Below are 23854 nucleotides of genomic sequence, written 5' to 3'. Positions count from 1 at the left end.
TCATTTCTATTTGACATCATATATATCAGTGTTTTCTTCATATTTATGTGCCAATGTGTTTATTTCATGTTGTTATTGCTTTATATGTTTAAAAATCTGAAAAAAATGAATATATTATGCATTTTTTATGCTTGCCGATATTTGCCGATATTTTGCCGATATTTTCGCCGATATTGCCAATAAGATATTTTCTAGACCCTCGCCGATATTTTCCCGATACCGATATTATCAACACTGCATCTATGAGTGCAAAACCCCAAGTTTGGGTTCTAAGCCCACAAGCCTACTTGTGGCGCTTTGACCTCCAACCCTCGAACACTAGGGCTTGGAGTACCTCCCAAGCTACTCAAAAATCAACACTTAGTCATCTTGATCTAGATCTTCTTGTGCAACAATTGCCTTGATTTTCTAAGTGCAATAAAAGCTAGCAAAATATTTATGAAATATTGATAATTACTTTTGATGTAGATCTTCTTTTGAATTATTCCAATATATCATTCAGCAATTATACTTCAGAAATTCAACCATGCAAGAATAGTACAACAATAGAGATCACAATGCACAAAGAAGAGACAAGTTTTAAACTGGGAAAACCCACCAGGGAAAAAACCCAACAACCTTTTTAATAGAGAAATTATTTTGTTCAACAAGAGACACACCTCGACCTATATGGTCAAACCTAGTCTTTCCCTCCAAGTCAAGCCTCCCAATCTAATCTAGAAATTCACTTTGTCTGTCCTAAAATCCAGAGTTTCAGCCCTCTTGTAATTAACAGTCAACCTGGAATTTTGGCCCCTGCAGTTGCCCAGAATTTCAACCCCCTGCAACAAAATGCCCAGAAAAACAGTGAACCAAAAAGAAGAGAGACTATCCACATGTGCGAGTAGCAAGAGAGGGAAAGAGAGAGTAAATCCCTCTTCTTCTTCGTCCTATTTGCCCTTCGCTTGCCTTCCCAAAACATGTCTTGTGTGAGAAATGTGAATTTCCCTTTTGGAGGAGGTCGAGCTACCTTTATATAATGATCTGTCTTGGCCAAAAGGGTGTGTCTTTTCCCTGGGCTGATTTGGCAACTTTTGGAGCCAAAAATTACAATTCAAAAATTCAAATTTTCTTCTTTTGAAAGTCGCAATGTGACTTTGACTCAAAATAAATTTCATTTTGACTCTAGCATTTAAAATATGCTTTACAATAATCAATACAAATACATCAAGTGGCTAAATATACATTATGAAGACCAACCATAGTTACAAACTCAACCCTCCTGAGGAGTACTAGCAGGCAGCCACTCAACCATCATGGTGAGTACTCCTCAACCCTCCTGGGGAGCACTTCCTCACCCCTCTTGGGGAGCACTCAGGGACTTGATGCTGAAAGACCTCACTCAACCCTCTACTGGGGAGTAATCAAGTCTCGATACTAACAGAGCTCACTCAATCCTCCCATGGGAAGTGATTGAGTCTCCTCACCGAGAGGTACTCACTCAACCCTACCCTCAGGAGTACTCTGGGCCTCTCAAACAATTCTCCCTTTCGGGAATGTCCATCCATGTTGGTGTCATATCAGCACTCCCTCTCAACGAGAGGGGTAATCTCCACAAGCCCCAACTTGTCTCTGAAATACACGAACTTCTCTCGAGTAATGGCTACATCAAAATATCAGTTGACTGCTCATCAGAGGGTATGTTCTCGAGCCTTACTACTCTCCTCTACACCATGTCAAGGATGTAGTAGTACTTGATCTCAATATAGTTTGACCTGTCATGGAATACAAGATTCTCTGAAAGCTTCACATAGCTTTGTTTATCACAGTATATCACTGTCGATTCCAACTCTTGGTCAAACAATCCTACAAACAACTTTCAAAGCACACTGCTTTTGTACATGCTCCATTGGCTGCAATATATTTTGGTTTTGCAGTGCTGAGTGCGACAGATCTCTACTTCCTACTCATCCAAGATATCATAGCGGAACCCAAGTTGGAGCATGCCCCTGAAGTGCTCTTCCTATCATCAACACTTCCACCCCAATCAACATTTATGTATCCCTGAAGCAGTACATCCTTGTTTGTAACATATCTCAAACCATAGTTCACAACGCCACGTGGATATCTTAGAATGTGCTTTGCTGCAATCCAATGCCCATGCCTTGGTTCAACATGGAACTGGCTCAAGGTGTTCATAGCAAAGCAAATGTACGGCCTAGTGTTAACCAAATACATGAATTAGCCAACCAATTGTCAATACATCGATGGATCTACCACAATGGATTTGGAGCCTCTCAACTTTTTCAAGTTAGTCACCATGGGAGTAGCCATGGATTTGTAATCCATCATACCAAACTTCTAAAGGATCTTAATAACATACTTTCCTTGACCAAGGAAGACTTCGCTAGGTTTCTGCCATAATTCTAGTCCCAAGTAATAATGCATCAACCCAAGATCCTTCATGTCAAATTCAGAAGCCAACTACTTCTTACACTGAATAATAACAGGCTCAACACCTGTCAAAAACAAGTCATCAACATAAAGTAATAGGATCACAGGTGCATTCTTTACAACCTTAAAATAAAGGTTTGGATCAACATCACTCTTGGTAAATCCTAACCTCATCAAATAATTGTCAATACGAGCATACCAAGCTCTTGGAGCTTGCTTGAGTCCATACAAGGACTTCTTTAACCTGCAGACATGAGATTCCCTTCCACGCACCTCAAAACCTTGAGGTTGATCTATGTACACCTCTTCCTCAATCACTCCATTAAGGAAAGCAATCTTCACATCCATCTGATGTAAGTTTCATCCCATTGAAGATGCAAGAGAAATGATGGATCTAATGGAGTTGTACCTAGCAACTGGAGCAAAGGTCTCATCCAGGGTTGCAGGAATCCCCCCCCCCCGGAGGATCCAAACCCGGAACCGCGGATCGGAGCGAACCGTCCCGGAATCCAATTTGGAAGCGCGATTCGGAGGAGGAGGTGGCGCGGTTCCGGAATTTAAATGCGATTCCTGCCTTTTGGGTTGCGGCCACCCCGGAACCGCGGATCGAAGGGCGGTTCGGGCACGGGGTGGCGCCACGCTTCCGGCCCGGAACCGCACGCCACCCGCACGCCACCCAGGCGATTCCGGAAGCAACCCCGCGGCCTCCTTTTTTTTAATTTATTTTTTTTAAATTTGTTTTAATATGTGACTTAACTAGCATGAGGGGGTGGGTTAGGTTAGTTTAGGGTGAGTCTAGGGTGACTTTAGAAAAGAATAAAGCCCCCATTCTCTTCTCATTTTCTCACTTTGAGTTTATGAGAGTTGGAGAAGAGAAGAGAGGAGAGGAGAAGAGAAGAGAGGAAAGGAGAGGAGAAGAGAGGAGAGCTTGGAGGAGTGAAGAAGGAGGAGCTAGGAGAAGGAGGAGGAGCTTGGAGCAAGAGCTTGGAGGACTTCATCTACAAGAGCTAAAGAGGTAAGTTCAAACCCCAAACTCCCTTGTTTTTTTGAAAAAAAAATTGTATTTTTCTCCTCCCTCTCCTACTCTTTCCCATTGTTTCTACTTGCTCCTTTATTTACAGGTTGTCCACCACCTATATCCATATTCCAAGATGGTGTTCTTTTGGCTTCTATGTATCATTCCACTCTTGGTTTTAATGATGGCAAGGGTGAGGAATAGAGGGGAAGAGGAAGGGGATGAACTTGGTCCTAATAGTAGTGACCCAATGTATGATGAGGAGGAAGGGTTTGAAGAGGAAGGGGATGAACTTGAAGAGGACACTGAAGCACAAGATGGGAAAGGTACATCAAATCCCTTGTGGAACTATGTGACCAAACTTGAAGGGGGAAAGGGTGGTGGATCTTACAAATGGATGTGCCCTCATGATTGTCATGGAGGAAAACCATATACGGGTTCATATACCCGTCTGAGGAGGCATTTTTGTGGGGTGCTAGAGAGTGATGAAAAAAAGGGTTCTGTGGGGGTAGCCATTTGCCCAAAAATTTCAAGTGAACAAAGACAAAAATACATCAAAATAGAGATGGCTGCACAACAAAAAAACAAGAAACAAAAAACTCATTCAGAATCAAGTGCAACCTCTAAATTTGGTAGTTGCCCATCTCCTTATGGTACTTCTGCAACCTCTGGAGGTAGAAAAACAATAGGGGATTTCCTTAATGTTACTGGGAGGGATGATGTGGATGGAAAGGTAGTCCGTTTTCTTTGTGCTTGCGGTGTACCATTCAATGTGCTTCGCTCTCCCTATTGGCATGACATGGTAAAGGCCATCAATGAAGCCCCAAAAGGATACAAGGCCCCCAACTATGAGAAAGCTAGAACAGTGTTATTAGAAAGAGAAAAAGCTAAGGTTCAAAGAGCTGTGACACGTTTTACACATGAGTGGGTGGATTATGGGGTATCCATTGTATCAGATGGGTGGACAAATATTAGAAACCAACATTTGATAAATGTTCTTGGTGTTTCTTCTAAGGGTGCAGTATTTATTGCATGTCATGACTCCTCCTCCATCAGTGCAACTGCACAAAACATTGCAGATCTCCTATTGAAATCAATCAAAGATGTTGGTCCGAATAATGTGGTTCAAGTGATCACAGATAATGCAGCAAATTGTAAGGCAGCAGGAAAAATTATTGAGCGTACTCATCCACACATCTTTTGGTCTGGGTGCCTAGTTCACACATTGAACCTTTTGATGCATGATATTGTGAAACACAAAGAATGTGGGTGGATTGCTGAGGTTTACAGGAAAGGGAAGCAGCTCATTAAATTCATCACAGGGCATACAAGGGTAAACTACTTCTATGGCACTTACTCCAAGTTGCAATTGCTTAAAATTGCAAAGACAAGATTTGCTAGTTATTACCTCACCTTTAGGCGGCTAGTGAAGGTGAGACAAGCTTTAACTAATCTGGTGTGTGCTGAAACATGGGATGAAATTAACCAGTGTACAGATGGTGCTACTGCTAATGTAGTCAAGGACATTGTTCTTGACACTTACTTTTGGTCACAGGTTAAATATGCTTTGCAATTCACCAAACCAATTTATTACATGATCAAGTTTGCAGATTCAGATCGACCAGTAATTGGGGAGGTGTATGAGCAAATGGATAGCATGTTGGGGCAGATTAAAGACATTGTTGAGCCTAGAGATACCACCTTGTACAATTATATTCGTGAAGAGGTGGAAAAGCGATGGGATATGCTAAATGTTCCATTGCATGCATTAGCATATGTTTTGACACCTAGGTACTATCATCCATCATGGCTTTCAAAACCAGCACCTGGGGGGGGAAGCAGGAAAAAACCACACCAAGATAAAGAGGTTCACGAAAAATATATGGCTGCATTGAGTAGATTAATCCCTGATAATGAGGAGGCTGCATTGGTACGGAGACAGGTGAGCAACTATACGCTCAACACTGGTCCATTTGGGAGCATGCATTCAATTGAAGATCGAGAGCATTTTTCTGCTCTTGAGTGGTGGAACATGCATGGAGGGCCTACTCCACTTCTACAGAGTTTGGCATTGCGGGTGCTATCACAGGTGGTAAACACTTCTTCTGCAGAGAGGTGTTGGAGCTCTTATTCTTTCATCCACAGTGTTAAAAGGAACAGGTTGAGTTTAGATCGGGCAGAGAGCTTGGTTTATGTTCATTACAACTTGCGATTGTTGTCCCATTACTGTGAAGATGCAAAGTCTAATAAAGACTTGTTGACTTGGGACAAGCATCCAGAGGAGCCCAATTTGGAGGATGGAGTGTTGCAACTAGAGCAATTAGAGGATGCTCTTATCCAGGTATGTCCATTGTGGTATGAATTTTCCAATTTTCCCTTATAAAGCATTTCTCTAATTCATGTTTTTAATTTTTTTGTTAACTAGTGTTTTTTTTTTTTTGCATGAATTTTTTGAGCGATTCTAGGATGATGATGACCGTGTTGATATGCCACCACCCCCACCCCCATCTGGTCCTAGGTTCCATGGTTCAACACCAACAGCAGGGGGTTCTTCTTCATCAGTTCCAGTGCCACGACTTACACAGGGACCATCTTCTTCATTGCCACCACGTGGAGGCACGCCATCACGTTCTATTCGTGGTGGAAGGAGGAGAGATTAGTAGATATATTCACAATCTACTTCTTTTTGTCATAGTCTATAGATTACTCATTAGACTTGTAGACTTGTGAATTTGAATTTTGAACCTTTTTGGCTTGGCGGTGACCAAGTGACATATTTTGTAAACATTATTATTTGAATTTTGGACATGACAAATGTTGACAGTTGCTCACTTGCTAGATAAATCATAATATGCTCTATGTTTTATGTTTTATAATATGCTTAAATGTTTTATGTTTTATAATATGCTTAAAAATTTGATGTATGTTTGTAATAGCTAGAATATAGATGATTGTTGTACATACTAGTAACTACAATGGAATCATGGATGCCATATCTATCTTGATTTATGCAAAAATATGCATGTTTTCATGTCTTCTACAATTAATTTGGTATTTGGGATGTTTGTTTTGAGTATAAATGCAAAAAAATATATAAAAATATATATATATATCGCAGACGCTTCCGCGGACGCTTCGCTCCCTAGATTTTTGGAAAATGACGCTTCCGCGCTTCGCGCTTCCGCTTCGCTCCCGCTTCGTGCAACATTGGTCTCATCATAATCTTCTCCCTCTTTCTAGGAGAACCCTCTAGCCATGAACCATGCCTTGTACTTGTCAATACTTCCGTCTATAGCATGCTTGATCTTGTATATCCACCTGGAAGTCACTATTGACTTCCCTTCAGGCCTTGGCACAATTTCCTAGAGATCATTCTTCATGATAGACTGATATTCTTCATTCATGGCCTCCTTCAAAACTTGTTGGCTAACGGCTTCTTCATAAGTGGAAGGTTTTGTATCAATCAGGTTAGTCATGAGAGCTACATAACTAGAAATCCTCTTGGGCTTCTTGATTTCTCTAAATGTGCCATTAGGAGTTGCATGTCCTTCTGCTTCTTTTAGTGTAGATCTAAGCCATGCTGGTCTTCTTCTAATCTCTAGAACAACAACCGGTTCCACTAGTTCATGAGGCCCTTCTGGGTCTGTAGGATCTTCTGTAGAACCCGAATGCCCATCCTCATGTTTTAACTCATCAAGGGAATCCACAGAAACTTCCTTGCACTTCCAATATGCCACTTTCTCATCAAAATTGACAACCTAGCTGACCTCAATTTTGTCGCTACTCTAGAATGTAGATTCTATAGGCTTTTGATGATTCATTGTAACCAACAATATGCCTTTCTTTCCTGAAGTTTCAAGCTTGCTCCTCTTATCCTTAAGAACATGGATGTAGACAAGACAACCAAATATTCTCATATGTCCAACCTCTAGCTTCCTTCCAGAGAATGCTTCTTCAAGAGTCATATCTTCCAAAATTCGATGAGGAATTCTACTTTGGATGTATACGGTTGTCAATGATGCTTTTCCCCATAAGAACATCAGCGAATCTCGATCACGCATCATGGCCTTGACAGATTCTTCAATGGACTTGTTCTTACGTTCTACGACACCATTCCGTTGTGGATTATAACGGCCAGTCAACTCCCTCTTAACTCCAACTTTCTTACAGAAAGCCACAAGTCCTTTTGAGGTGTATTCTCCTCCATTGCGAGTTCTCAAGATCTTAATCTTCTTACTTGTTAAGTTCTCTACTTCAACTTTGAATTCTTTAAGCTTTGTTAAGACCTCATCCTTGATCTTCATCAGATAATCCATGTCTTACGAGAGAAGTCATCAATAAATGTCACATAGTATAGTGAACCCCCAAGCGATCTCACGGGGATTGGACTACATACATCAAAGTGAATCAAATCTAAGGTTTATTCAGATCTATTGTCACTACTTGGAAATGGTTTCTTAATATTCTTTCCAAGTGCACAATCTTTATAAACACCTTCATGGTCTATTTGCAATTTTGGGACACTCAAAACTATTTGATTCAATTCAAGTAATGCTCTATAATGAAGATGTCCATACCTTCTATGCCATAGCTCACTTGGATTGATTTCATCATGTATTAGGGCTTGAGATGGTTGACTCATGAGCCTATACAATCTTCCTTCACGAATCCCAATAACCCTAGCATCTTCTATGCTAGAGCCCTTGGACCATACAAGTACTTTGCCATCCACAAAAGCTACTCTATCTCCTTTATCTTCTAAACATGAAATAGAGACAAGATTATTTTTCAAACCTGGTACATATAGAACATTGTTGAGATGCACATTGTTACCAAATTCTACCTCAATCGATGCCTTTCCAAATCCCTTGACTGCATAGTTGTGATTGTCTCTGTTGGAAAATGTAACTATGTTCGGTCTTCAATAATGTACTTGAGTCATTATGTAACGTACTTGTCAAAAGAATAAAGAAAAGAATTTTTATTATTATTATTGTGACTTATTAAAGAATGGTTTCATGCTTGGCTCACCATGTTTTAGGTCAAAGCCCCTATTGAGGACTTCTAGGATTTATTCTGACTCTATAGAATTATTGTACATTTAAAGAGACCCTTCTTGGGCTTTTGAATCATGTAAAAAAGTTAAGTATTGAGTCAAATATGAATTATGGAACCTCCACACCATGTTGGCCTAAGACCCTATTCGACCCCACAAGAAGCCTATAAAAGGAAGGACATCGAATTCATTTGGAGCATCACTTCTCATCAAGTTTGAATTCTCTCTACTGGGCAAAAGTGCGAAAATCTTGTTGTTGGGCAGAAGTGTGAAGTGGGTAGCTGGGAAACTCTGTTGTCGAGAAGCCAAAGTGAATGTGAGCTTGGGTGAGTCTAAGGAGTCAAATTTTGGTGGTGGTCTCTCTTTGTTTCGTGCTCTGGATTGGGAGATTGAAGTATTCCAAGTTGGATTGTTGCCAGAAGCTATTAGCTGCTGCAAGTTGTTGCATAGTCGAAGTTGTTGGGAAGAGGTCAATCTTCTGGAGGCTAACTTGGTGTGGAGGGAAGGTCTGATCTTGGTCTAGGGTGAAGAGTCTCAAAGAATACTATTGAAAGGAAGAATTACTTTGATTGGGCTTTCTCCTCGAGGGGGGTTTTGCCCTGGCATATGCTTACATCTTGTGTTCATTGTTTTATGTGTTGTTGCTTTTGGTAATTGCTTGATGAACTAAAGAAAGAAGATATAAAGAATTGTAATAATAAGAAACATCACAAGTAATTATCAAGATCAAGAAAATCTTTACTTCCTTTCTAATTTTCCAACATGGTATCAGAGCTTTGGTGAAGAAGGAAGAAAAAGGCAGATCCATTCATAGGCACTATCTCAGGGAAAGAGTCTATTATATTCAAGGAAGATGTCTAACTCAATCAAGGGTGAGAACAAGCTTGAAGGAGCATCTAACTTCAGATCTTGGAAGAAGAGGATTGACCTAATCCTCGAGAAGAACAAGGTGTTGGATTTGGTAAAAGGAAATGTAAAGAAGCCTACAGAAGAAGCCAGTGATGCCGACAAAGTGAAATTCAGGGATTTAGAATTGGTGGCTATGACTCTAATGGTAGAAGGGATAAAAGACAATCTTGTCCCATTCATAGCTAACATCGATCATGCTCAGGAGATGTATGAAGCCTTGTCGAAGTTGTTCACTATTAAGAACATTGGTCAAGTAGCAAGTTTGAAGAATGAGCTGAGGAATACGAAAATGACTAAAGAAGATATTGTGGCAACCTTCTTTGTGAAGATAGCTAGACTCAGGGATGATCTTTTGGCCATCGATGAGATTGTTCCAGACAAAGAATTGGTGATCACTGCTATATTAGGATTGCCACCCTCTTGGGGTGCATTTGCTTTAGGTCTCAACAGTTGGAAGGTAGCTCCCACCTTTGAAGAATTATGGACCGCATGTAGTCAAGAAGAATTAAGGATCTCAATGGTTGTCAATCCTGAAGGAGTATCAAATGTTTATGTTGCTCATCATAAAGGAAAGAGATCGAAGGAACCAAGGAAGAAATTTGACATGTCTAAGATAGTGTGCTATTAATGTCATAAGAAAGGTCACTATAAGAGTGATTGTCCCGAGAATCCAAGATATAAGAAGAGAGGAAGAGATCAAGCCAACTTTGTTGAAGAAAGAGACTCAAAGAAAGTCACGCCTGAAGACTCTAACATTAGGGACTTACACTATTGAGTCATTTGCTTTACATAACTTGTTTTATATGTTTTAGAATTTATAGCTTTTTAACATATCTTTGGAAAAGACATTTTTGTATTGCTTTAACTTTATAGCTTTCCCTCAAGCTTTGGAGGGAGCTCCCAACAACTCTCAAAGATACGTATCTCATGTCTTTTTAGTTTTGGGTTCATGTACTCATCTAGTTTCGATTATATTAAATACTAATCACCTTTCTCCCTTTGTTGTCTTGATCAGGAAAACATCCGAAAGGAGGAGGATCTCTCAAGACAAGGTTAGTCAAGAAACAAAGGTATGCTTTGAATACATTGATTGAAAGGATTATTCATTTGATGATCTATTACTAACTTTGTTATGACTAGCTGTATTGAATCTTAGTGATTCTTGTTTGGGTGATTCATCTCTTGATAAATCTACCTACCCCACTCATATTCTTGATTGACTATGTGGAACCCTAGACAAGGTCTGGAAAACCCTAACCAAAGGGTATGCAATTGTGAAATGCTAGTTGAAGTTTTTATTGATGATGTCTTGTTTGGGATTTTGGTGTGATCTGGAAATCCTAACTTGTTAGGGTTGAGTGATAAGGTCTAAAATCCCAAAACCTTTGAAGTTTTGATCATATTGTGTTTGTTATGTGTTCTATATTGGAAACCTAGCTCATTAGGGTTTGGTGGAATGTATGAGCAAGACCCTTATATTGTCTTAGAAATGATTCCCTTGGTATGTGTGTGTTTGTCTGATCAAACCCTAGTGTAATCAAGATGATTGTGTATAACTCCTATTTGATATTGTTGAGAAGTTGCGTTTGACTAACACATGATATGAAATGTATTTTTCATGATGATAAAATCTAGGCGTATATATATGTCCTGTTTGGTTGAGGTCTTAGGTTGGTCTAGGTCAAATGTATTCATGTAATTGGACATATGATATGCTTATGTATGGTTATGAATTCCTAGATGTGTGCTGACCTAGTCATTGATGGCCATGAGTCTTAGGATTCAAAGGAAGTCCTTGTCTAAGATTCTAGGATAATCATATTTGGAAATCTAGAGTGTTGTAGCCTAAACCCTAGTGAAGTTAAAATTGTCTAGTATGTGTGATATAACAATCTGAAATCTATTAGAAGATTGTTGAAAATGAAAATCTAGGGTTTTGCGGTTAAAACCTAGTAGTGACATTGTCTAGTGTGAAATGTAACAATCTGAGATCTATGTATTGAATGATTGTTGATATTGTGAAAATGGAATTCTAGGGTTTTTGGATTTAAACCTTAGTCAAAGTAAAATCTCTGAAATATGATGATTTGAGATCTCTGTAAAATTGTTGAAATTGTGAAATTGGAATTTTAGGAATCTCTGATGAATGTTGACTATATGATAATTTGAGATTTGTAAAGAAATTGTTGGAATTTGAATTTTTGGTTGAGTATGATGATTGCTCAGAAATCTAGGGTTTGCAACTAACCCTAGCAGTCGTTGGTCATCTTAGTGATTGATTGATGGTTGATTGGAAAATCTAGGGGCTTGGAACTAACCCTAGTTGACATTGGTCAGGTTAAAGACTAAGTTGTGATTGATTTTGATTACTTTGTATGAAATCTAGGATTTGTATGAATCCCTAGTGAGAAGTCTAACATATGTATTTTGAAAGGTTGTTAGATACTTTGTAGATCTATATTTGTGTGAATTGTTTCTAGGGTTTTCTATATGTTGTAGTAAGGTATGGCATACCTTTGGAAGACACATTGAAACCCTAGATGGAATGAATATTGTTATAGCCTAGGGTGTATAACAAAGTCCCTAGCAAGATGTTGAAGAGTATATATCTCTTGCTCGTAATTATGTTTGGGTATCTGATATGTATAAATATGAAATGCTTCCGTGATTCTGATATGGCTAACTTCATGCTTCTATAGATTTGGTTGTACTTGCTATCTAAGTTGTGCAGGTACACAATCTTCAACTTGGTAAAGATGTTCGATGTGACAAGCAAGTTGTGCAAGTACACAATCTTCAACTTGGTGAAGATGCTAAATGTAACAAGCATGATGAGGTTGATGATAACTCTGATGAAATGGTTGGAAGCCACAAAATATTCTCCAATGAGGAAGAAGTTGATAACCTGGAGGAAGCATGAATAGAAGAGATCTCCCTAAGATTAAGAGGGAGCCCAGATAAAATGTGCTTCCTGGTTGAGAGGGAGGGCATAGCTTGGTATCAATTGAAGAATAAATTTCGAAGAATATGTTGTTGCATGTGAAGTAGAAGTATGATTGAGGAATATTCTGTCAAAGATTTGGTTGATAGTCCTCGTATGGAAAGCTGAGAAGCAAAATATGTTGTCTGTAAGACCCCAGAGGTTTGTATTTGATTATGTACATGTCAAAGTATACTATTGATTGGGGTTGTGTTTGTACAGGGGAATCTCTCAAAGGTTTTGATAGCATGTTGGTTACCAATCAAGTTGATTGGGAGAGAATGATCATTCTTGATCTAGTAGATCAAGGGGTATTGAGGCTTTGTGAGTGAAGCATTGCCTCAGAGGACATCTGGCCGGCACATTGTGTTGATGTCTAGAAGTTGGAGAGGTGTTGATCAAAGAGCTTTGTTTTGGATACACACCTGGATTTTTGGGTTGATGGTTAGAAAGTAAACCTGATGGTACCTAGAGGGGCTGAAAGCTTGAGTCCATCTTAGTCCCACCTGGATAGATTGCCTTGGTCAGGAATCTAGTCCTTGGCATTGCAGTGCCTAAACTATTGAATGACTATTTGGATAAATTTCCCTGGTCATAAATCTAGTCCATGGCATTGCGATTCCCAAACTATTGAGTGACTGTTTGGATAGATTGCCCTGGTCAAGAATCTAGTCCATAGCATTGCAGTGTCTAAAGTTCTTCATGGTTCATATAGTTTGAGATCTTCTATTGTACATTATGAATACCTCCCTAATTAAGAGGGAGTGTTGGAAAATGTAACTATGTTCGGTCTTCAATAATGTACTTGAGTCATTATGTAATGTACTTATCAAAAGAATAAAGAAAATAATTTTTATTATTATTATTGTGACTTATTAAAGCATGGGTTTCATGCTTGGGGCACCATGTTTTAGGTCAAATTCCCCATTAAGGACTTGTAGGATTTATTCTGAGTCTATAGAATTATTGTACATTTAAAGAGACCCTTCTTGGGCTTTTGAATCATGTAAAAAGGTTAAGTATTGAGTCAAATATGAATTATGGAACCTCCACACCATGTCGGCCTAAGGGAAGATCAAGTTAGCCTAAGACCCTATTCGACCCCACAAGAAGCCTATAAAAGGAAGGACATTGAATTCATTTGGAGCATCACTTCTCATCAAGTTTGAATTCTCTCTACTGGGAAGAAGTGTGAAAATCTTGTTGTTGGGCAGAAGTGCAAAGTGGGTAGTTGGGAAAGTTTGTTGTCGGGAAGCCAAAGTGAATGCGAGTTTGGGTGAGTCTAAGGAGTTAAGGAAAATCGAAAATTTGGTGGTGGTCCCTCTTTGTTTCGTGCTCTGAATTGGGAGATCGAAGTCTTCCAAGTTGGACTATTATCAGAAGCTTTTAGCTGCTGCAAGTTGCTGCATAGTCGAAGTTGCTGGGAAGAGGTCAATCTTCCGAAAGCTGACTTGTTGTGGAGAGAAGGTTTGATCTTGGTATAGGGTCAAGAGTCTCAAAGAATACTATTGAAAGGAAGAATTACTTTGACTGGGTTTTCCCCTCGAGGGGGGGTTTGCCCTAGCATGTGCCTACATCTTGTGTTCATTGTTTTATGTGTTGTTTCTTTTGGTAATTGCTTGATGAACTAAAGAAAGACAATATAAAGAATCGTAATAATAAGAAACATCACAAGTAATTTATCAAGATCAAGAAAATCTTTACTGCCTTTTTGATTTTCCAACAATCTCCAAGTTCTACCCTTTGAGACAACCTCCTTTCCATCATGTTGATAAGATTTCTACGATCTCCGGTCATATATCTTGATGCACCACTCTCGACCAGCCACATGTCATCATCATCTGCAATAGAACCTGTCAAAGTAGAAAAGTAAAAGAAGCCTTTGACACCTTTGAACTTCTTTGGGTGTTCATCTTCAACATCAGTTGCAAAAGCATGTTGTTTTCCTTTTCTCTTCTTGTTAACTAATTCAAAACAATCCTTCTTAAAATGTCCCTATTTCTGACACCCATAGCATTGAAATCTTGACATGTCTTCCTTCCTTCATGATCCTTTGCCTTGACAGCCACCCTTCTTCTTTCCTCTACCTTTCCTGAATCAAGATGCAAATGCTTTAGTAGCTTCTTCCTTCATATCTCTTGATGTGATCCTTGATTCTTCTTGAGCACAAGAGGCCCACAATTCTTCAAATGTGCAAGTTTCCTTTCTGCTGCTTATCCCTGTTGCAAATGCATCCCATGATCTAGGTAGACCATTGAGTGTTCTGGTAACAAGCTCACTTTCAGGTATAGTTTCTCCAATTGCTAAGATTTGATCCTTTATTTGAGAAATCCTTACAAAATATGAAGCTACGGTGTCATCACTTTTCATTGTTACATCACAAAGTTCATTCTTCAAGCTCATGACTTGACCCACATTCTTGATAGTGAATAGATTTGTTAGGGCATCATACATCTTCTTAGAAGTATCCAGTTTTGCAATGTAAGGAATTAGATGATCTCTAATGGAGTCCATAATAATGCTCATGGCATTTAGATCATCTTCCTTAAACTTTTCCTTTCCTGTAGCATCTGTTGGTTCCACAAATTTTCCTGTTAGAATATCCAAGACCTTGTTCTTTGCAAGAATAATATCAATTCTAAGTTTCCAAGCTCTAAAGTTTGAGGCTCCTTCCAACTTATTTTCAGATTTCATAGAGGAAGCCATGGATGCAAATCAACAAAGAAGACTTCAACAATGATGCTCTCAAATTAGGATTTCTTCAAAGGTGATCTCTATTGAAAATTGTGTAACTAGGTTCGGTCTTCATTAGTATGAAATGTATTCTTTTATATATAAAAAGAAAAAGAAATTATTATTATTATTGGATCATAGGTTTCATGCTCAAGTTCTTTTATTTTATAGGTCAAGCACCCACTGAGTGTTTCTAGGGTTTGTCCTGGGTATAAGAGTCATTGTCATATATGGAAGACCCTATGGGCACATTGTAAATTGTAAGCGAAAAATTATTTTGTCTTGAAAATGTCAAAATACCTCCAAGATCAAGTCGGCCTACATGAGCTGTCAAGTCAGCCTAACTGAAGAGACATGTCCACCCTTGAAGGAAGCCTATATATAAGAACTTGTCCTCCATTTGGATCATTCACTCACTCATCGCTTATACGAAATATGGGCAGCAGAATCTTCTAGGGCAGTACAAAATCTAGGCAGCAGTTTCTTCTGGGTAGCAAAATCTTCTAGGGCAATACGAAATCTGGGCAACAAAATCTTCTAGGGCAATACGAAATCTGGGCAGCAAAATCTTCTAGGCAATGCAAAGTCTGAGCAGCAGATTCTTCTGGAAGTACGAAGTTAGGGTTTCTACATTGGGAAGTCTAAGGTTCGATTTTGGAAGCAAGAAGAGCAAGAAGGCAAGCAAAGGTCCCTTAGGGTTTCCTACTAGCCCTACGACTCGAATAAAGGCAAGCGAAGTCAAGGGAAGAGCAGTTACAAGGAGATCGAAATCTCCTAGAGAAGCAACAGCAGTTGTTGGGCAACAGAATTTTGGATTTATTGGGAAATCGAAGATATTGCAGCTGGAGGCCGAGGAAGACTTGATCTTGGAGAGTATTTGTCTGAGTCTAGGTCATGGTATTCGTCAATTAAAAGATCTAAAAGATAAGAAGAGATTTTCGGGTTTTCCCCTCAAGAGGAGGGGTTTTGGCCCTAGCTTGCAGCCTATATATTGTGTCATTGTTCTTACTGTTTTGGTAGTTGTTTGATGTATTGCACATTGGAATAATAAAGATCAAAGCTAATAAGTAAAAAGGTAACACAAACAGTTATCAAGTTAAGAGAATTAACATATACATTGCCCTATTGAATTCTCAACATGGTATCAAAGCTTTGGTTCTCTAAGGGCATCATGAAGATCTCCTCTACAATGAAGAAGGTCATCAAAAGGATTGCAAGCCATCTCAAGAAAGGCATCAAAGAGTGCATCAAGGCACATGACTAGTCACTCCCACCAATTGAAGACCTTATAAAAAGGAAAATCCGCATATTCTGTGGAACTTGGAGACAACAAGAGGCATTGGATCATCATCCATAAAACTAGAAGATGGAAGCAACATCCACCTCAACAACATTCTGCTTGTTCCAGTTTGTAGGTTTCCCTCAAGCTTCGAAGAGAGCCCCCAACAACTCTCAAAGATAAGTATCTCATGTATTTTCAGTTTTGGGTTCATGTACTCATTTAGTTTTGATTATATTAAATACTAGTCACCTTTCTCCCTCTGTTGTCTTGATTAGGAAAAAAATTTGCAAGATGGAGGATTTCTCAAAACAAGGTTAGTCAAGAAGCAAAGGTATGCTTTGAATACAATGATTGACAAAATTATTCATTTGATGATCTATTACTAACCTTGTTATGACTAGCTGTATTGAATCTTAGTGATTCTTGTTTGGGTGATTCATCTCTTGATAAATCTACCCACCCCACTCATATTCTTGATTGACTATGTAGAACCCTAGACAGGTTCTGGAAAACCCTAACCAAAGGGTATGCTAATGTGAATGTCTAAAATCCTAAGCTGATTAGGGATATTGTGAAATGCTAGTTGAAGTCTTCATTGATGATGTCATGTTTGGGATTTTGGTATGATCGGGAAATCCTAACTTGTTAGGATGGAATGATAAGGTCTAAAATCTCGAAACCTGTGAGTTTTTGGTAATGTAGGGTTTGTTCTACATTGGAACCCTAGCTCATTAGGGTTTGGTGGAATGTGTGAGCAAGACCCTCATATTGTCTTAGAAATGTTTTCCTTGGTATGAGTGTGTTTGTCTGATCAAACCCTAGTGTAATCAAGATGATTGTGTGTCTAACTCTTATTGATATTTGTGAAGTTGGGTTTGACTAACACATGATATGATATATATTTGCATGATGATAAAATATAGGCATATATATGGATATGTTCTTTTGGTTAAGTCCTAGGTTGGACTAGGTCAAATGTATTTATGTTATTAGACATATGATATGTTGATGTATGGTTATGATTTCCTAGATATATGTTGACCTAGTCATTGATGGTCATGATTTAATAGAAGTCCTTGTCTGAGATTCTAGGATGTTGATGTTTGGAAATCTAGGGTGTTATAGCTAAACCCTAGTGAAGTTAAAATTGTCTAGTATGTGTAATGTAACAATCTGAGATCTATGAATTTCTAGGGTTTTTGAGTTAAACCTTAGTCAAAGTAAAATCTCTGAAATATGATGATTTGAGATATGTGAAAGATTGTTGAAATTCTGAATCTTTGGTTGAGATTTATAATTGATCGGAAATCTAGGGTTTGCAACTAACCCTAGTGATGGTTGGTCATGTTAGTGATTGTTTGATGGTTGATTGAAAATCTAGGAGTTGGAACTAACCCTAGTGGAAGTTGGTCAGGTTAATGACTAAGCTGTGATTGACTATGATTGATTATGTTGTATGAACGCTAGGATTTGTATGAATCCCTATTGAGAAGTCTAACATATATATTTTGAAAGATTGTTAGATACTTTGTAGATCTATATTTGTGTGAATTGTTTCTAGGGTTTGCTATATGTTGTATTAAGGTATGTCATACCTTTGGAAGACACATTGAAACCCTAGATGGATTGAGAAAGTGTTTTGAAGTAGTCTAGGATGTGTAACAAAGCCCCTAGCAAGATTTTAAGAGTATATGTCTCTTGTTTAAAGGTCTGGGTATCTTATTTGTATAAAGTTGAAATGCTTCCGTGATTTTGATATGGCTAATATCATGCTTCTATAGATTTGGTTGTACTTGCTATCTAAGTTGTGCAGGTACACAATCTTCAACTTGGTGAAGATGCTCGATGTGACAAGCATGATGAGGTTGACGATAACTCCGATTAAATGATTGGAAGCCCCAAAAAAATTCTCCTATGTCAAAAAAAAGTTGATCTCTCAAAGGAATCATGAATAGAAGAGATCTCCCTAAGATTAAGAGGGAGTTCGGATAAAGAGGTGCTTCCTGGTTGAGAGGGAGTGACAGATGTGGTTCTCTGCTTCATGTGTCATGCACTAGACCAGGACTAACAGCTGTAAGTCTGAGTAAAGGCCTTGAGCAAGAAAAGGACGCTAGAGAATACATTTAGTAGTGTTGCTAAAAGAAGGAAAGGAAGATCTGATTGCAGAATATGTTGCAGCATGTGAAGTTAGTCAGGAAGCAGTTTGGTTAAGGAAGTTGTTGTCTGACTTATTTGAAGGACCGATGAACCCTACAGTGATACGTTGTGATAACACAAGTTGTATTCGTTTGTTTGAGGACCCAGTGTTTCATGGGAAGACAAAGCATATCAAAGTATCACTATATACGAGAGCTAGTGCAAAATGGTGTGGTGTAGCTATAGTATATCTCCACTGATGAGCAAGTAGCTGACATATTGACAAAATCACTTCCAAACAAGAAGCTTGTATACTTAAGGGACAAGTTGGGTTTGGTGGATTTGTCCTCTCGGATTGAGAGGGAGGGATAGACACAAGCATTCTTGTCTTCACTTGGGAAGAAAGAATGGAGGGTTGGGTAACCATCTGGCATTCGATACTCTTTGAGAATGTGGTAGGGCATTCAAGATAAGAGTAGTTGTGGACCGATATTCTTTGAGGATTAGCTACCCAAGATAAGAATAGTCCAGCGAGAGGTCATACTCTGGGAACACCTAGGTGGGGTATGTACCTTGGAGAGACAATGATGTTGGTGTCTACACATCATTGATCTCACCAGAATTGTGCTCTGATCTTGTGGAGAGATAGAGTTGTTAGTCAAGGCCTTGCTATATAACAATGTTGGTCATTATGATGCTAGACAGATGGGTTACCAATTTGACTCTTCTTATGAGATCTCTTCAGATTGAGAATGACCATGTACCTTCTATGAATACCTTCCTAATTAAGAGGGAGTCTTGAAAAATGTGTAACTAGGTTTGGTCTTCATTAGTATGAAATGTATTCTTGTATATATAAAAGGAAAAAGAAATTATTATTATTATTATTATTAGTATTGGAGCATGGGTTTCATGGTCAAGTTCTTTTATTTTATAGGTCAAGCACCCATTGAGTGTTTCTAGGGTTTGTCCTAGGTATAAGAGTCATTGTCATATATGGAAGACCATATGGGCACATTGTAAATTGTAAAAGAAATTTTATTTTGTCTTGAAAATGTCAAAATACCTCAAAGATCAAGTTGGCCTACATGAGCTGTCAAGTCGACCTAACTGAAGAGACATGTCCACCCTTGAAGGAAGCCTATATATAAGAAAAACTCGTCCTCCATTTGGATCATTCACTCACTCATCTCTTATACGAAATCTAGGCAGCAATTTCCTCTTGGCAGCAGAATCTTCCAAGGCAGTACGAAATCTAGGCAATAGTTTTTCTAGGCAGCAGAATCTTCTGGGGTAGTATGAAATCTGGGCAGCAGTTTCTTCTGGGCAACAGAATCTTCTGGGGCAGTGCAAAGTCTGAGCAGCAAATTCTTCTGGAAGTACGAAGTTAGGGTTTCTGCACTGGGAAGTCTAAGGTTCGATTTTGGAAGCAAGAAGAGCAAGTGAAGGTCCCTTAGGGTTTCCTACTAGCCCTAGGACTCGAATAAAGGCAAGCGAAGTCAAGGGAAGAGAAGTTAGAGGGAGATCGAAGTCTCCTAGAGAAGAAGCAGCAGTTGTTGGGCAGCAGAATTTCGGATTTACTGGGAAGTCGAAGATATTGCAGTTGGAGGCCAAGGAAGACTTGATCTTGGAGGGTATTTGTCTGAGTCTAGGTCATGGTATTCGTCAATTGAAAGATCTGAAAGATAAGAAGATATTTTCAGGTTTTCCCCTCAAGAGGAGGGGTTTTGGCCCTGGCTTGCAGCCTATACTATCACTATTTCACTATTTTGGTAGTTGTTTGATGTATTGCACATTGGAATAATAAAGATCAAAGCTAATAAGTAAAAAAGTAACACAAACAGTTATCAAGTTAAGAGAATTAACATATACAATTCCCTATTGAATTCTCAACAATCTCAACATTCCTTCCTTCACCAAAGTTGTGATACCTTCCTTCCTTAACATATACAATCTCAACATTCCTTCTAAGTACAATATAGGCTAGCTCAATATTTCTTAAACACTGATAATTACTTTTGATGTAGATCTTCTTTTAAATTATTCCAATATATCATTCAGCGATTATACTTCAGAAATTCAACCACACAAGAACAGTAGAGATCACAATGGATAAAGAAGAGACAAGTTTTACCCTGGGAAAACCCACCACAAGGAAAAATTCAACAACCTTTTTAACTGAGAAATTCTTCAGTTCAACAAGAGGCACACCTAGACCTATGGTCAAACCTGATCATTCCCTCCACGTCAAGCCTCCCAATCTGATCCAGAAATTCGCTTTGCTTGTCCTGATCCAAAATTTCGGCCCTCCTGATATTACCAATTAACAAGAGCTTCGGCCCATACAGTTGCCCAGAATTTTGGCCCCCTGCAACAGAATGCCCAGAAAAACAGCGAACGAAAAAGAAGAGAGACTATCCACAGGTGCAAGTTGCAAGAGAGAAAAAGAGTCAATTCGTCTTCTTCGTCCTTCTTGTCCTTCGCTTGCCTTTAGATGTCTTGTGTGAGAGATGTGAATTACCTTTGTGGAGGAGGTCGAGTTCCCTTTATATAGTGATTTGTCTTGGCCGAGAGGGTGTGTCTTTTGCTCATGCCAACTTGACTCAGAGGGAGGCCAACTTGACAACTTTTGGAGCCAAAAATTACAAATCAAAAATTCAAATTTTATTCTTTTGAAAGTCGCAATGGGACTTTGACTCAAAATAAATTTTCTTTCGACTCTAGCATTTAAAATATACTTTACAATAATCAATACAAGGACATCAAGTGGCCAAATATACATTATGAATACCGACCACAGTGTTATTTTGGCAGCTTGGGCAAATTCCCTCCACTGGGAAGTCTTCCTCATCCACAGAAGCCCCTACTAGCTCTTAAAAGAATTTAATTTGACCAAGGAAAATATAATTTTTAAGGTGAATCCCAAATGTGCACAAAAGTATAAGTCGACCTTGACAAGATAATTCAACCTCTTGAGACTCGTATAAATAGACCTCATGTCACACCACTTTGGAGCATCATGACACACATCTCTCTTGATCTAACTAGTTCGTACAAGTCTGAATTTGCAGGGTCCAAGCTCACATGTGCGAGGAGGAGAGAGGAAATTTGTTGACGTAGTTTGACTTCTGTTTTGGCACCTTTGGCCAGTGTTGACATGGCATGGTTTGACTTGGTTTTACTAGATTTGGATCTGTTTTGGGACGCTGAGTTCAAAGATAGTTTGACCAAATTTTTCTAAGTTGTTTTACCAGAGTTGATCGTAGTCCTACAGCTAGGGTTTCCGCAAATCAAAGGTTGACTTTGACCAAATTTGCTAGAAGAATATTAGATGAATTGATTGCTAAATAAGGAATTGTAACAAGTGATTGTGTTAAGCATATAACAATGGAAAAATAACATAGTTACAAATTCAACAAATTGCTCCCTCTTAGCAATGAATTTATTTAACTCATACTCCTTGGTTGATGACATATACATAATCATGCATGCAAGTTTATTATCGAGCTCAAGTCGCATTGCAACTCTTGCCCTTCTGCGTTGGTACAATATTTCTTGGAGGCCTTATTCCAATTCTTAGGGTGGTACTCGAGGTGTAATTTCTAGCATTTATCCACAATGTGTCCATCAATATCATAGTGAGGTTTGTGTCCCTATTTTTCATCCAGTGATTGTAGATTGTAGCTTGCTTGAAGTGTTGCAGCAATCGCCACATGTCCATCTCTGTCCCTCGTAAGATGAGATTGTAAAACCTCCAACTTTGTCTCGTGTAAGATGAGATTATAAAACCTCCTAGAAATGGCAAATCTATGGTGCCCTATGGTAAAAGAGGTTGCACCACCTAAAAATCCAAAATATCCACTAGAACACAAAAAAAAAAGGCAACAAACACAAAATGAATTCTATTGAATTGGATGATGGATCACATGATCCCTCATATCACTAGGAAAAAGATTGTCAGAGAGATGTATGATGCCTTGTGAACGTTGTAAATAAGTCTGAACGTATCTAAGAAGATGCTTTCGAAGAACAAGTTCACCACAAGAAAATGAGAAAAACAGATGTGATAGTGAGTTATCTCATGGAGCTAACAGAGGCGAAAGATCAAACTATTACAATTGGCAACACAGTTGATAATAATGAACTACTTCACATTTCTTTGAAGGGATTTAATCCAGCATAACACAACTTTGTCCAAGTTATCCATGGCTGAGAAAAGGTAGCTATGGGATACTTTCAATGGAGAATTGATACGACTACAACTAGCCCCATCCAATTATGAGGATCTTCCAAAACCTAGCCCTCATTAGGAAGGTAAGGGAGGAAAGAAAGGATCCATTAAGGGTCAAAGAAGAAAAAAGACTCTAGGTCTTTTAAATAGTAGAAGGACCCAAACCATATCATGTTGGAAATACCAAGAAGGGGGTGAATCAATATTTCTTAGCAATTAGCACTTTTTAATCTTTTTCAGAGCATTAGTTAATCTTTAGTTATTATTATTGTTCTTCTTCAGATGATCATAAACAATAATCAACAGTAGGAAACACCATACAACAATGCAAAAAGATAAAATGGACACAAAGATTTTTAGGTGGAAAACCCCTTCAGAGTCAAAAACCACCGAACGCTTCTTTAGTAATTGTCTTCTCCCTGTTAAAATAAAATTGATTACATCAATATTTCAACTATAACTGAGGGAGGCGTCAACCCCCTAATTCACAGGCTACAACCTGTAGGATGCTACAAGACCCTAATATCCTGTTGCAACCAGAAGAACGCCCCAACGCCTTGTAGATCAGGCCATAACTTGATGAGTGCCCCAACACTCTGTTTACCAGCTACTATGGGAAAGGATGCTTCATTGCCCTGTTATTTTATCAGCCACAACTAAATGGACCCCACAATGCCCTATGCAAGCCACAACTTGCCCTAGCACCACCCTGCCACTCCGAAGAGTCGCAGACCGCATTTCACAATTTTCAGACTAGATCCCCTTGTGCTTTGAATCAATATAATAGAGTTGTAAAGAAGATGTTGTATATTAGTCAAATCCTGGTAGCCATTGATCACTGAAAAATCAAACTGATCCAAGAGACTTTGGAAGTTGAATCCAATGGTTAGACCATTGTATTTATATTGCTTCATCTTTAATGAAAATGCAGTTCACGCTTATCTTTTATTCTGGTTGCACAGTCCAACACATGACATGCAAGAAATTACTATTTTTAGCAAAGTTTATAGCAGTGTTTCCACTGCAGTTATCTTCGTATATTCAATTCCCTATTTTTTAGGAGACAGACACTGCTTATT

The 23854-nt window shown here is 38.7% G+C and overlaps 2 protein-coding genes across 2 annotated transcripts in view; one reads left to right on the top strand and one right to left on the bottom strand.

Annotated features, from left to right (window-relative positions):
• The window catches only part of LOC149217313 (putative L-ascorbate peroxidase 4, peroxisomal), a 159614-nt gene that overhangs the window by 42960 nt on the left and 92800 nt on the right, over positions 1-23854 (bottom strand). The window lies entirely within an intron of this gene.
• LOC149217315 (uncharacterized) lies at positions 5027-6216 on the top strand. The gene is made up of 2 exons (XM_089392973.1): positions 5027-5789; positions 5914-6216. Exons 1-2 carry the CDS (start codon positions 5043-5045, stop codon positions 6106-6108), a joined length of 942 nt encoding a protein of 313 aa, XP_089249099.1. The 5' UTR covers positions 5027-5042; the 3' UTR covers positions 6109-6216.

This window comes from Pinus tabuliformis, chromosome 1_1 (genome assembly GCF_031772625.1).
Source record: "Pinus tabuliformis cultivar Carrire ecotype Pingquan chromosome 1_1, CPIR1, whole genome shotgun sequence".
NCBI classification, from domain to species: Eukaryota; Viridiplantae; Streptophyta; class Pinopsida; order Pinales; family Pinaceae; genus Pinus; species Pinus tabuliformis.
Note: the sequence above shows the minus strand (reverse complement) of the source record. Positions and strands in the feature narration are given on the sequence as shown.

Coding starts and splice junctions, on each gene's coding strand:
- LOC149217315 (XM_089392973.1), top strand. CDS start 5,043: ATGATCAAGTTTGCAGATTCAGATCGACCAGTAATTGGGGAGGTGTAT. Junction 5,790..5,913: donor TAGAGGATGCTCTTATCCAG/GTATGTCCATTG, acceptor GAGCGATTCTAG/GATGATGATGACCGTGTTGA.